The sequence below is a fragment of the Lontra canadensis genome, unplaced genomic scaffold (genome assembly GCF_010015895.1).
Source record: "Lontra canadensis isolate GAN:19392208 unplaced genomic scaffold, GSC_riverotter_1.0 scaffold82, whole genome shotgun sequence".
Lineage (NCBI taxonomy): Eukaryota > Metazoa > Chordata > Mammalia > Carnivora > Mustelidae > Lontra > Lontra canadensis.
The window spans coordinates 1,634,321-1,649,541 of NW_022631076.1; the positions used below are offsets into that span (position 1 = coordinate 1,634,321).

The 15,221-nt window shown below is 42.6% G+C and overlaps 1 protein-coding gene across 5 annotated transcripts in view; it reads left to right on the forward strand.

Moving 5' to 3' along the window:
• FECH (ferrochelatase) overlaps positions 1-14,712 on the forward strand; it is a 32,481-nt gene extending 17,769 nt beyond the window's left edge. For 3 of the 5 annotated variants that reach the window (XM_032882420.1, XM_032882423.1, XM_032882422.1), the window contains 6 exons: positions 1,538-1,644; positions 5,345-5,443; positions 8,418-8,525; positions 8,967-9,131; positions 12,664-12,723; positions 13,195-14,712. In XM_032882420.1, coding sequence (XP_032738311.1) covers positions 1,538-1,644; positions 5,345-5,443; positions 8,418-8,525; positions 8,967-9,131; positions 12,664-12,723; positions 13,195-13,329 — 674 coding nt within the window. In that variant the 3' untranslated portion in view covers positions 13,330-14,712. Of the gene's footprint in view, positions 1-1,537; positions 1,645-5,344; positions 5,444-8,417; positions 8,526-8,966; positions 9,132-12,663; positions 12,724-12,890; positions 12,971-13,194 lie in introns of all 5 variants that reach the window. The other 2 variants (XR_004385575.1, XM_032882421.1) reach the window with 2 other exon arrangements.
• The last annotated feature ends 509 nt before the right edge of the window (positions 14,713-15,221 follow it).

Here is a 15,221-nt window from a genome sequence, read left to right on the forward strand (position 1 = left end):
ACTGGGTTTCATTTCACAGCTGAGTCTCCCAGTGGGTCTCAGTTATCAGAGTCTTTGCGCCCTTTCCCTGGTCCATCTCACATGAAAAGGCAGGTACATCTTCACTCAGAGATCCGAAAGCCTTTGGGAAGTGCATCCATCCTTGGAGGCCAGGAAAGTGTTGTTTACCTGTTGTATCATTTAGACACACGTTGTTGGGGCAGAGCCAGGATAGCCTGTATCTCAATCACATGCAGTTGTTTTGGTTCTATTTTCCCTTTCATTACTACTTCGGGTAGTTTATCAAATGTTTCTGAGTGACCCAGAAGAACTGATGTGGCTTCCAGAAGTCCTTCTGTGGCTTCAGAAGTCCCGAGGATGATATTCGCCTGTACGGTGTGGCTTGCAGTGTGACTAGGCTGGGGACTCTGGGATTTCTGGAGACATTGTTTTCGAACATGCAGTGGACTCAATTTGGATTTATCTGACTCATTGGATTCCGGAACGAAACTCATTTATCTTTTTGAGAATTTCAGTTTTAGGCTAAGTGTACGTTTGATTTAACTATGGGCTGTATCCGGGCTCTTATTTTAATCTGGAGACATACCACATTAACAGCCTTCATCGTTGCAGAAACCGGTGCATTGATGTTGGGAAGCAGGGAAATGTTGTGGAACATTTACCCTATGTTAACATTGAGAAAGAGCCTCCGTGTTAGGATTGGTTGCGTAGGATTAGGCTTTGCCCAATTTGTTCCATTGAGTTGGCACCACATGCCTTCCTTCAGCCTTTGAATTTTTGTGATTTTGACCTCTTGGTTAAAAATACAAGTTTTGTTAGATTACTGGTAAGGATTTGCTACCCATTTAACTTAACCCTGGGGAATGATGATAATCTTGTAGAAGCAGATAAAAATAGAGAATGTTCGTACAAACCTAAATAAGCTAGTCTTCTTATCAACAAGTCATTTAAAAAGATGGCTATCAATACTGTAAAGTAGAAAATATGCATCTCATAATATTAAATAAAAATATGCCAAGCACTCAGGATACAAAATTGCATACATGCTAAAATTACAATTTTGTGAAACAGCTATACAGGAAAATAACAGGAAAGAACTCTGCTAGAATAAAACGATGGCTGTATTAGCATGCTGGGTCATGGCCATTTTCTTTTTTTCTTTCTTCCCCACCCCTTACTTTTTCTGCTGGGGCTGATTACCTTCATAATGGGGGGAGGGGATTAACATGCTTTCAGTTGTTAGACTTCGTTCCTCAAAATAGCGGTGGTTATATTTCATAAATCCTCTACCATCCTGTTTCTTACTAGAAACGGCCGTACTCGTCTTTGAAAGGCCATCGCAACTGATTGCTTTTTAGTGATCTTCATTTGCAGGGTAGTTAAATCTATCTGCATTTTAGAGCGTTGAAATGATTGTAATTAGACCAATTCAGTACAGAAGCAGTTACCTATGTTGAACTTCCTGCCTCTACTAGTCTGTTTTTCATTTTCACTATCATCAACACGCATCTATTAAGTGGTCCCCTGTATGTTTCAGGCAGCAGCTTAAATGCCATTTGTAGATACTATAACCAGGTGGGCAAGAAGCCTGGGATGAAGTGGAGCACCATTGACAGGTGGCCCACGCACCCGCTCCTCATTCAGGTAAGGTGGCACTGGCCGCAGCCCGCTCTGCTCAGCTTCTGGGGTGGGTCAGGTTCTTGTCCCTGCCTACTGTGTGATGTCCTTACAAGCCGTATTGTTCTCTTGCTTAAATTGTGTGCTGGGGGGAAAAAAAAGTATTAGAGACTCGACTTGTTATGACAAGAGAAAATAAATTTGAAGATTAAAGGTTAGAGTCTCCTTTCTTCGGATTAACAGTGTTAGTTACAAGCTAGAGCAGAATTATGTTTTCAGTTTCGTGTTTCCCAATAACCAGGACATGAAAGATTATACAAAGTGTTTCCATTAATTTACATTTATATATTGAATGACTGACAGATCCTATATTTTCTAAATCCTTTAAAATGACAAAAGGTTTTAAAATTCAAGGTACTAAATCTAAATGTTCTGACATGAGAATAGATTTAACATTTCTGGGGCGCCTGGGTGGCTCAGTGGGTTAAAGCCTCTGCCTTCGGCTCAGGTCATGATCCCAGGTTCCTGGGATCGAGCCCCGAATTGGGCTCTCTGCTTGGCAGGGAGCCTGCTTCCCGCTCTCTCTCTCTGCCTACTTGTGATCTCTGTCAAATAAATAAATAAAATCTTAAAAAAAAAAAGAAAATAGATTTAACATTTCAGTTGAGAAAGTCATATTAGAAGAAATTTCAGATTTCTCCCATAGAGTTGTAATATTTTCATGAACAGATGCTTGGTTTTTGGAGAATCAATTAAAACTACAATTTGAAAGCCAGTAGCTTTGAATTGGTGTTACTATTTATTTTTTTTGCCATTTGTACTTGAGAGTAGTATCGGTAATTGCCCTAAAATGTACAAATATAGTCTTCTTCTGTCAGAGGAGATTTCTGCCTTTGAGTTAGTCTAGGTAGGAGACATACGAAGTGATTTAGGTTTCATCCACTTTGTGTTTCACTCTGTGGACATTTCTCTGGCAAAACAGTCCGGAGGCCCTTAAAAGCTCACACCACTAGGTGGGGCCAGACGTCGGTAAATACGGGCCCGCTCTCCCCTGCAGCAGGCCCTGATCCTTAGGCACAGAGGTGATGTCAAGGGTTAACACTTAGGTGGAAAACAGTTTTAAGTAAAAGTGATAAGGAGGTGCCTTCCCTCAGGGATGGGTGTAGTTCTGCTTTGAGGGCCCCCCACCCCTTTGCTGTACCGCTGGGCGGAAAGCCCAGCCTGCCCCTCCCAGTTTGCTCTGGGCAGCCTGCGACTGGGAGCGAGGGCTTTCGGGTCAGCACTGACATGTGGTAGCAGAGAGCGGAGGGGTCTGCACAGCATCTGCCTGCCCTGATCCACCGAGCAATTAGGTTTGCATTAAAATTCAGCCCTTTGAAAAGGGGGAAGCAGAAAGACGGAAAGGTTTCTTAACTGAGGAAGTCTCCGCTCACAAAATGAAAGGGAATTTTCGGGGCATTTATCTGCCCTTCTAGATGGTGTGATTGAAAGCTCTAAGAGCCGCCTGCCTCCTCCATTCCGCAGTGAGATTGCGCGTGGAGGACACCGCAGATGGATGATGGTGATCTAAGCAGCCTCCTCCTGGCCCCTGGCTCCTCGGTGTAGACTATGGCTTAGCGTCTGTTGCAAGCCGGAACAAATTGTGTTTCTGCTCACTCTTTTGTTAGAAGAGAAAACGAAAAATGCTAACATTTTTTAGAAGCAAAAGTTTATAGATAGGTTTTATGCTTCATGTCACGGAGCTGACAGGAGATTTGATATCTAGCAGAGATTTTTTTAAAAAACAAGTCAAACCCTAATCGGAAACTAAAAATACAGTTAAAAACGAACACTGAAAATAACACCTTACTCTACATTTCTACTTGTTTTAGGTAGTAATTACTTGAAATTGTCATTCCTCTACTGTCATCCCTAATAGCGCTGTGTGGTGAGCTGCCGGGGTAAAAGGAGTAAACATAGCTTCAGGTTCAGACTCCCATGTAGGCTTCGCAGTGGGTCTCCTTCCCTGGGCTGCTGTCCGTCCAAACACAGTCCTTCCTGAGCATCCTTTGTTTCTAGGCACAGCAAGACCACCAGAAAATACTGTTTTTTTTGTTTTTTTTTTAAATCTATATCTAATCTAATCATATTTACTCTGTAGATAAAGTATAAATTTTGAAAAGGAAAGTCTCTGGGCACCAACTTGTACCTTCATGCATTTCTTCACCAAATTTGGAGGGGTTGGAGAGATTAGTAATATCTCAGTGCTGATTAGGGAATTATTTGCTCCTCTTATAGTATCAACCACTGATTTATCAAAATACCAACAAGCGCAAAGGTACGTGGTTCTGGTAAATCATCCTTTATGATTTTTCAAAAACCTTTCTATTTGGAAGTAAGTTTTTTTTTTTTTTTAAGATTTTATTTATTTATTTGACAGAGATCACAAGTAAGCAGAGAGGCAGGCAGAGAGAGAGAGAGAGGAGGAAGCGGGCTCCCTGCTGAGCAGAGAGCCCAATGTGGGGCTCGATCCCAGGACTCTGGGATCATGACCTGAGCCGAAGGCAGAGGCTTTAACCCACTGAGCCACCCAGGCGCCCCTGGAAGTAAGTTTAAACATGCAGAAAAGTCCCAAGACTAAGAATAGTGCAGGGACTAGACTCTTTGCCTAGATTCACAGATTACTAGCATTTATTCCGCTCCGTCATTGGTACCCTCTGTACGAGTGTGTGCATACAGTTTTCTTCTGAACCTTTTGAGAGTAAGTTGTCTCTGTAAAACCACCCTTGACACCTAAGTAGCAAGGACCTTCTCCTCCATAACCATGATCCAGTATTCAACCTCAGTAAATTTACCATCGATACTTAAATTCATCTGATCTACATTCATATTCCGATTCTGTCAATTGACCCATTAATGTCCTTCGTAGCATTTGCTTTCTGAGTTAAGTGACGAAGAATGATTAAAGTAGAAGATGAAAGAAAGCCTCTTCACATCGGGCGTTTCAGCACCTATTGATGTAGATCGGAAAGTGCCAACTAGACGAGGGAATTAACGGGTCTGGTGGACAGAGCTTTGGAGGCAGAGGCGGGGCCTGCCTGGCAGCCCGGGTCCCGCAGATGTGACTGAATGGACCCCAGGCCGGCCGCCTCTTCCCCCCTCTGTGAATTTAATGAGAGTTGGACAACCTCTCATCTGTTGTTATGAAGGTTGTTACGAAGACTGGCTGAGGGAGAATACTGGGCTCAGAAAGAGAAGGTTGTAAAAATAGAATAGTATTTTCTTATTCCTCTCCTATTTGTGTCTAATGTATTTTAATGTCATAAGCCTGAAAGCCAAACTGAGGATGATTTAGAAAGAGCCTGTAAGCTGTTTTCCTGCTAACCGAGCAAATGAGAGGTCTTAAAACAACTTCTCCTTCCCATCTGTGTCTTCTTTCCATCTGGAAGTGTGCCCTGTTCCTCCCGAGGGGAAGCAGATCCAGAGCGCTCATTTTCAGTGAGCCATTAGCGAGCTTCAGAAGTTTCCCATCAAATTCCCTAGGCCCCTGAAACTGTTATGAGCCATTTTCATGATGAACCAAAGCGAGAAGAGGCTGTACTGTTTGCAATTTTTTAAAAAGAGAGTTCCAGTTTTTGAGGGTTGCCAGGAGATTTTTGTCATAGCTCTCATTCTAAACATATTTTCTTTTCCTTCTATTTTGTTCTTCCCACCTCCTTCTCATCCTCCTTTCTTACTGTCCCCACAGTGCTTTGCAGACCATATAGTGAAAGAACTGGACCATTTTCCACTTGAGAAGAGAAGTGAGGTGGTCATTCTGTTTTCAGCTCACTCCCTGCCGATGTCTGTAAGTAAGAGCGTTTTGTCGGATGACTGGTAGAGGATTTCTGAATGTGCAAACGGGACCCAGCTTCTCAAACATCCTGAGCCCAGTACAAGGATGAGTTCTAACATCTCAGACTTACCTAGGTGCTCATTTTAACTAGACTCCTTTCTTGAAACCCAATTATAATTAATTCAAATTATAATATTGTGAATAGGTATTGTCCTAATAACCCCCTTTGAAATGATAACTGGAAGATGTATTCATGAGTAGGGATTTTCAGTACATGGGGCAGGTAGAGGAAGGCTGCTTTTGCCTGCCCCACTGAAGGAGCTCATCTGATGTCAGGGTCAGTGTCAAGCACTGAGGGCCTCTAGTCACACTGAACTATCTTAGGTCTCATTCTTTTGTCAAGACTGGGTAGGGGCTATTTGAATTCCAGGAAGTGATTACAGTTTTTAATCTGCTAGGACTAGAGCCCACATTTTGGCAAGTGAATACGGAGTTATCTTATTAGGATCTGGTTGCTCCTGAGTTTTTCACGTTATGCTGGGTATTCGCTAAAATACCACCTCCACGCGCCCTCCTCGTTGCGCATGTGCAAACGAGAATGATCGAGCTAGTGTGCTGGGTGGTACAGAGATGTGCATGGAATGAGCAGCCAGTTTCATCAGCTCAGAGCTATCATCGGGCCCCAAAACAGTGCTTTTGAACCAGAGAGGTGGAGAATGAGGTCTTCGGAGGTGCCATTTAGGGCTTGACTCCAGAGTTAATGCAGTTAACCTGAGTGTCTGGTGCCACTCTTCTAATCAGTCTTTACTGCCACCTGCTGGTCCCTGGGGTCGAGCCCTTACCGCTTTTCCACTCCGCCATCTCCACCCAGCCGGGGCGGGTTCAGCTATAGGTGGCTCGGGAGAGAAATTTCTCTCTTCTGGAAGCCTGCCTATTTTATTTTCACAAGTTCATAGTCTCTCTTCTGGTGTCATGCAAATCCTCTTCAAATGTGCGTCCCGCTGCTCTGGCCGCTTCCTTTTCGTAACCGAGCTAGGTGTGATGAGGCCACGTCCGAAGGGGGAGCTCTTGAACCCGGAGCGGAGTTAACACATTTTTCTACGTGAACGATTCCAGGTGCGGCCTGCCCTTCCCTCACCTCCCGCCGCACTTCCCTTTCCTTCCTCAGGGACCGAGCGTGCTGCTGCCAGCCTTCTTTGCCGCCCAGGGCCCCTGTGGGACTGAGGAGTGGGGAAAGACAAGGGAATGTGAAGGGAGAAGTCTGTTCGGGGGGGCTTTTCTTTTCCCCCGGGCTTGCTTCTAATGACTTTTTCCTCCTTCATGACTTTTTAAAGACTCATTATTTGGAAGTAATTTTAGACTTTAGGCAAAGTTGCAAAAACAGTACAGAGCATAGTGTAGCATGCATATATACCCTCCCTGTACGTCCCCTCCTGCTGACATGTCCATAACCATAGGTCGGTGACCCAAACCAGGAAGGTAACAGCGGTGCAGTGCCATGAGCCAAGGCCAGGTGGATCAGATTTCACCACTTCTTCCACAATGGTCCTTTTTTGTTCTGGGATCCAGTCCGGCATCCCATGTCACATTTCGTTGGCACATCTCAGTATCCCCCAATCTGTGACAGTCCTCATGTTTTCCCTGTCTGATCGTGACCTTTATACTTTTGAAGAATGATTTAGTGGAACGTCAGTCATTTCACAGCATGCTCCTGCACTTGGATCTGTCTGCTCTTTCCCCGTGATTCGACTGAGGCTCTATAGTATTGGGAAGAACATTCCAGGTTGCTCTGTCCTCAGTGCATGGTGTGGGGGTACATGATGACAGACATCCTACCACTGGCGATGTCATCCTCGGCCATTTGTGTAAGGTAGTGTCTGCTGGATTTCTGTGTTGTAAGATTTCTGTTTTTCTCCTTGTAATTTCAAATATCTTAGGTGACATGCTCTGAGACTACGTAAATGTCTCCTTGTTCCTTGACTTTTGCCCACTAATTTTAGCACGCTCCAGTAGATCTTGCCTGGAGCAGTTATTTCTGTGCTCTTCTAATGGCGACTTTTCTATTTCCCTCCTTCATTCTGTATTTAGGTTTCTAATGGTTTTTAAACTAACTTTTAGTAATATCATAAAATAGTTTATCAGTATTTCATTTCAACAATATTTATTGAGCACTATTCTATCCACTGTATTCTAAGCACTGTTCCTTCCACTGTCATAGGATATAGGAATGAACAAAATAGGTAGAAGTCATCCCCCCCCAGAGAGCAGGGGTGGGGGACAGATAATAAACATAGTACAGAAGAAAATAGTTCGGTATATTAGGAGGTAATAAGTGGTATGGGAAGCAATCAAGCCATACAAGGGGTTAGGGTGCCTGTACACAGCTAAATGTTAAAGCAGTAAAAATAAAATTCCTGGTGAACATTTTAAAGAGTATTAACACGCTGCTGTGTCAGGACCAGTCAGACATTCACAGTGCACAGAGCGCTCAACTTGCTGTCTGTTGCTGTGGGGCACATGGGGAGACTAAAGGGATTAGAAGGCGCAGGTGGTATTCTCGAGGAGTCTGGAGTCTGAACCCCCGTGCTGCTTCTCCCCTCTGTCTTACTTCAGCAGCACTTGCTCCTGTGTTGACTGGCCCCATGGATTCAGTAGGTCCATACGCCATCCATACAACACTTGCAATCCTGCCTTCCCTACTTCAGATGTGGGAATGGAGAGACTCATCCTCCCATGAATAACACAGATGTAGAATTTGGCATATTCCTAGGTACTTAGAGATGCGTGAGTACACTGTTCTCCTTTGGGCTCTGAAGACATAGATCCAAGGAGAGTTTGGTGAATGAGCTCAGATTGCATCATCATTAGTGCAGAAGACAAAAGGGGGGACTCTGGTCACTGGATCACAGCACCTCACAGCACAACCTGAGGCTCTTAGAACCCTTCATTGTGTTGGCGACTGAACACTCGTGTGTCTCCGCTGCAGGTGGTCAACAGAGGGGACCCCTATCCTCAGGAGGTGGGAGCCACTGTGCAGAGAGTCATGGATAAGCTGGATTACTCCAACCCCTACCGACTGGTGTGGCAGTCTAAGGTAGGTGGTTTCCATATGCTTGAGGGCAGTCAGCAATTCCAAGGACGTCTATTTTAGGACTTAGTTATAAAATGATTCAGTTTGGCTCTTTCATATACACAGAATGTTCTTTAACTTGATGGCTCACTATAAGTAGTGGAACTCTGCAAGCAGGACAAGAAATGGACAAGAAATCAAGTGACTAGTTGAATTTCATTGATTTAATGTATTATTTTTTGTTGTAATGACAGAAATTGTGACTTATTTATATTATGCCAACTTCGAGAAGGATTCAAACTTAATACAGAAATACTGAAAGCCACTAACATAGATGTAAAGTGTGGCCCTCGCTCTTACCAGGAGGGGTGTGTGTATGTGTGTGTCCAGGGCAGTAGGCTGTGGTGTGCCACAGACACAGGGAGAAGTGGGTCCCTGTGTGCCTTCCATTCTCCTTTCTCACAGGTTGGTCCGATGCCCTGGCTGGGCCCTCAAACAGATGAGACTATCAGAGGGCTTTGTGAGAGGGGAAGGAAGAACATTCTTTTGGTTCCAATAGCATTTACCAGCGATCACATTGAAACGCTCTATGAACTGGACATCGAGTACTCTCAAATTCTAGCTAAACAGGTGAGTGTGATTATTAAGCCCATTCACGAACTGTGATTTGTTTTGAAAGGAAACTGTGCAACGATATAATTGTATCATTTAAAAGTATTGCTCAGTGGTTAGCAGAGGGGAGGTGGGTGGGGCATGAGGGAAGTAGGAGGAGGGGTTCAGAGCACAGCCTGTCTTGATGAGCACTGAGTAACATGCAGAACTGTTGAATCACTATATTGTATATCTGAAACTAGAACACAGTGTGTTAACTACACTGGAAAAAAAAATTTCATTACATTGTTTGCTACAACTTTTGCATGTACCGTGGCCTCCTAATTCTGGGTAACACTTAGCCTGAGTTCGTCTGCACACATCAGGGTAATTCCGTGTCAGCCCAGCGGTAGGGAAGCCCTTTTGTTCCTGTGTGAAACCTGGTTCGCAGGCATTACTGACAGCAACATCGTTTTGTCCAGTGTGAGTCATTGTACTACCTGGAAGTGATAAACTACATTTTCTTTAGAAAAAAATAATTGTTCTTCTCACCAGTTTGGAGGGAAAGAATTGTCTTGTGTTATCATTCCTTTTCTTGGCCTGATGGCGCCTTTTACTTGGGGCTTTTACATGGGTTCTTGGTGGGTTTTGAGGCATAGAAGAGTCCTTGTCATTTAGGAGAAGACCGTGGAATGAACAGCGAAGCAGTGTGTGTTCTAATTCCCTTGACCTCTTCCGTACACTCACTTAATTAGCTGTTTGCGGCGGTGTTGTGATCAATCTGATTGTTGAAATAACAAATACCATCCTTAGTGTCTTGTAATCTAAGATGGATGTGAGTTATCATCCACAGCAGAGAAAAACTTACTGTTCTCCTACCTCACAGCTTTCGAGGGCCGGCCTGAAACCTGAGTCCAGTTTATAGCATTGTTTCTGTGGGGAATGGTGGTAACTCTGGGACCCAGGAAATGCTTCCCCCTCTCATCTTCTGCCAGAACTGATCCTGGTCCTTCCCATGCGTGATTGATGGAGGCCCGGCCTCAAAGGATACTTCACCCTCTCCGGGACTGGGTGGCAGGTGCAGGGCAGGGTGAGAGTGGGTTGGGGACAGCTTTAGCCAGCACCCAGCCCCACAGGTTTGTGATTATGCAATGTGTGCTGGTCATCAATCAAACGCTGAGAAGTTAGAGGGTGCGTAAATTGCTTGTCAATAGTTCTGATACAGATTTTATGGTGAAGTTGTAATTGGCTAAAGTGAGGTTGCAGGGTTGTCTGCGGATTTCATATAATGGTGCCTTCCATATCCCACCCTGACCTTGACTAACTGTGAACTTGCTAAAAAGAGACATGCAAATATAGGTCATTCCAGTGTGTTTGGAAAGTAAGTTTTGTTTGTGTTGAATGATAATTCACATTCATTAATATCACTAAACCGAGGTTATTCCTCAGTAATCAAATGGATTATTAGTGACCAATAAATTAGACCATAGAGAGAATAAAGAAAACCATCTAGCTACAGTTTATTTCATTGTTTTGTTGGGAGAATAGACTGTGTTTAAAACGAGTTTCTTTAAAAAATAGTTTGGAGTTTTTCTTAAGATGAAATGATTGCTTTTTGGTAATACAAATAATAAAGAGCTCAGACAATTCAGAGAAGTATTGCATAGAGAGTAGAGTGCATTCAGAATCTTACCCCTGAGAAGGGCACCTGGGTGGCTCAATCTGTTGGGTGTCTGACTCTTGATTTTGGCTCAGGTCCTGATCTCAGGGTTTGAGATTGGGCTCTGCACTGAGTGTGGAGCCTGCTTAGGATTCTCTCCCTCCCCCTCCCCATCCACTGTCTCTCTCTCTCCCTCTCTCTTTTAAAGATTTCATTTATTTATTTGACAGAGAGAGAGAGCAGGCAGTAAACAGAGTAAACAGAGTGGCAGGCAGAGGGAGAGGGAAAAGCAGGCTCCCTGCTGAGCAAGGAGCCTGATGCAGGGCTCCATCCCGGGATCCTGGAATCATGACCTGAGCCGAAGGCAGCCGCTTAACCAACTTAGCCACCCAGGCGACCCCCCACCTTTAAAAAAAAAAAATCTTACCCTGAGAGATGTTAATATTAAAATAAAAATAAGTTCCCTTTTTCTCCGAATATTTATGAATAAAATACCATTTTTGCATGGTATTTTATTCATACTGTTTTGTAACCTTTTTTTCCCCTTAAAAATATATTATATGGACCTAAATCAATAAATGTAATTAGATCTACATAATTATTTTAAATGAATCCTTGATCAATATATATTTAAGATATTTCCAACTTTTTACTTTCCTAAACTGCTCTGTAATAAACATCATTTTCTTTTTTTTCTATTTATTCTCTTAGGAAGAATTCCTAGAAATGGAATTTAAATGTTGATAGATGTTTTACTGGATTGCCCTACAGAGTTGTGTCCTTTGACTCTCCCAACCAGAGTGTTCAAGAACACTGCCAGCATTGGTTGTCTTGTTGTCACTGACTTCCACATGGAGTTTTAGTATATAGTCTCCTTTTTTCCTTTTATCTTTTTAAAAAGATATATTTTTTATTTGATGGAGTTTGCAAGCATGCTCACATGCGTGCAGGGGGGCGGCGGGGGCAGGAGGGAAAAGGGAGGAGAGAGAGAGAGAGCGACTTTTGAGCAAACGCCCTGCTGAGCATGGAGCCTGATATGGGGCTTGGTCTCAAGACCCTGAGATCATGACCTGAGCCAAAATCAAGAGTTGGTCGCTTAACCAACTGAGTCACCCAAGCACTGTGAATACAGTTTCTTTTTGGGTTGAGAACTATGTGTTTGCTGAATCACCATTTTTCACATGCTGGTTAAAGTTAATTTAAAAGATGAAACAACTGAAAAGCCATCGCAGCATTTCGGAAAGGGAAAGAGAAGATTTTGACTACCTGAGTGAACAATAATTAGATGTTTCTTAATTATTTGGGGGATAATCAACTGGGTATTTTGGAGGGAAGCAAGGATGATAGTAAAACAGTCCTCGGGTTTTATTTTGGGTTTTTCTATGTAAGAATATATTTAAAAACCCCAATGTGCATTGGAACCCATCTAGATTCAATATACCTTAAATTAATCTACCTCTTTTGGCACTTAGAATCAAAACAGGCATAAAGATTTTTTAATTAAAGCAACATTCTGCTTAGGTAGAGCCTGTCAAAGTGTGTATTAGAAAGGTAGAATAAAAAAAGAACAGTAAGCAGATTTGAGTTCCTTGAGAATTCTGTCAAATACAGCCTCAGAAAACGGTTTAGAAACTGAGCACCTATGGGGAAGGTAGTCGGGTGGGGGAAGGAATAGGAATTGAGAGCAGTTTTATGATAACAGAGGTGAAAATCTACATCTGTGTCTGGGCCCGAGACTGTTTTCATTTCTGAGCCGTCTGGGAACACTTTGGAAGTCAGGCTTTTAAGTTGTGTATGCATCTAAGTCCATTTATTTATTTATTTTTTTGTAGTGGTTTCTTTTTTAAAAAAAAAAAAAAAAGGAAAATAAAACGTGTATGTGTTTTTCCTTCTTTTTCTCATTTGATTCAGTGTGGAGTTGAAAACATCAGAAGAGCAGAGTCTCTTAATGGAAATCCATTGTTCTCCAAGGTATCTATAGTGTTACAACCATTTTAGTAGAACATATCGGAGAGAAATCCTCTGAGAAACTCTTACAGAATATTGGTTTTCTCACATATTAGAACATTTTGAGTTCCAATTAATTACAAAAATAAAATCGAATTCCTTATACTCTTGCTCCTTTTTCCTTTATATAGCCCCAATTTTCTTACTTCTCCCGTCTATAACTATGACGGATTTAAGACCTGCCTTCCAGAGGCAGGGTTTAGCAGGTAGGGTAAGAGGATGTCTTCTAAAATTTCTATTTTAACTTTACTCTAAGCCGAGGGTCCTTAAGAAATGAAGATGTTAGAGAATCCAGTTCAAAGCAGTCATAATTCACATAAAAAAGCAACCCTCAGCCATAGTGATTATTGGGGCAGATGGGAGGGGGAGGTGCGCAGGGACACAGCAGACGCTTTGCTTCTGAGGAATCTCTGCTTCTTGTCGCCCGTCTTCCAGGCCTTGGCCGATCTGGTGCTCTCACACATCCAGTCAAATGAGCTGTGCTCCAAGCAGTTGACTCTGAGTTGTCCGCTCTGTGTAAATCCTGTCTGCAGGGAGACTAAATCCTTCTTCACCAGCCAGCAGCTGTGACCCCCCGCCAGAGGACCCCGTGGGATTAGGCAAATGCCCAACCCCCAGATGCCCCTGTTGCGGAGGAGATGTATTTAGAGGTCAAGAAAGAAAGTTACACTGGTATCTGTACAGCCCTCGGGCACAAATTGTGTGATTTCTTGAAGAACAGACTCTGAAATCCTTATTGGGGTTTTCTATTTTTGAATGCCAGTACAGTAAGCATTTATAGTCCCCCTCTGTGGGTAGAGTTACCAGTTTGGAATGTCCACTAGGCTATTTAAAAAATGAGTTTTAAAAATTTATCTGAATAGATGCACACATATTTTAAATAAAGATTTTGGTTTTATTGCCCCAAACCCCTGCAAGGATAGCTGTGGGCTGTCAGCGTGCATGAGCTCTGTTTCCAGGCTCGTGCAAATAGTTGGTGGTCCTTGTTTTTGAAGGGAACGTAGTTGAGCAAAGGAAATATAATTTGAAAAGGAACTGTTTCCTGGCCTTTCCCTAAGCCTGTGGGGCCCAGAGTGCCTCTGAGGTGGCGTGGTTGCCTATAATGGCTGTTCCTGCCAGTGATGTCTCAATTCGTTTGTCATTTGGGGACTTAACGTGTGAACCTCACTTTCTTCACCCTAAAACCAAATCAAGTACAGATTCTGGAAGCGCTTTAAGATTCCCCAGGTACACAAGGCTGATAGACATATAGAAATCCAGCGTTTGTCATCTGTGCTCTGTGGTGCCACCAACAGGAAAGGGGGGCTCCCCCTGCTTCTTGTCCCCAGGGCTGGTGAGGCCGGGAAATGCTCACGACGGGCTTCAGCTGTAAAGCTTGTCCCAGGACCGAGTGAAGCTTTCTGTGGGACATCTTCATTTTGGTTGAATGTCTTCTTTCTGCCTACTTGTTTGAAGCATTATTTTACAAAGTTAGCTATGTTTTGTAATCTTGAATTCTTTCTTAACTTACAATTTTTATTATAAAATTATATAACCCTCCCACTAGAACTTTGAAAAGTAGAGAAAAGAGAAATAACCACTCTAATGCAACAGCCATTAATCATGTTGTTATATCTCATGCCATTCCTTTCCTGTGGATATTTTTAATGCTACTGTAACCTTGAATTTATGAGTGAAAAGTTGTTCTAAAAATGTGGAAATAATGTAAGATCAAAATCTGATCTCCTATACCTGGATTTAAATGGATTAAAAAAATCTCTGATGGATCCGTAATGAATTTGTAATGATTACCTTCTCTTTCCTCCAAGCTGTAAAACTTTGTTCTTCAAAAGAGCATGTCTTTGATGTTTTTAAAGCCAGTTCTTAAACTGAAGTGTTAGAGGAGTGATAGATCTTCTATATTCGGGATTTACTATATTAATAAATATTATCACATCATTAGGGTTTTAACAACTTGATCCGTGCTCTCTGTGAAATCAAAACTAATGCAAGTTAGTTAATAATCAAAATTATTAAATAGGAGGAATTTACTTTGGAATACAAGAAAGGGAACATGCCGTCCATTTTAGTTAATAATTTTCCCACACTGATAACAGCTCTGAAGTTTGAGTAACAGGTGCATTTTTTTCCAAATTTGTTTTCCTGTTATTAGATTGTGTTTCCAGAGAAAGGTGCAAGGCATGGATAGTCGGCTGTTTCCATCAGTTTGGGGGGATTAACTTCAAGGTAGACCAGGTGACTGTCGCGTGGTGGAGTGAATGCTCTGGGTCAGTGGGATGGCCCTGGAAGGCAGGATATGCTCAGAGCCCTTCTCCCTGCAGCACATCTGCTAAGGGCCTGCTTCACTTTGATTGTATTATGCAGATGTTACAGAAAACTCCAATTCAGGAGTCTTCTTCTTCTTCTTTTTTTTTTTAAAGATTTTATTTATTTATTTATTTGACAGAGACACAGTGAAAGAG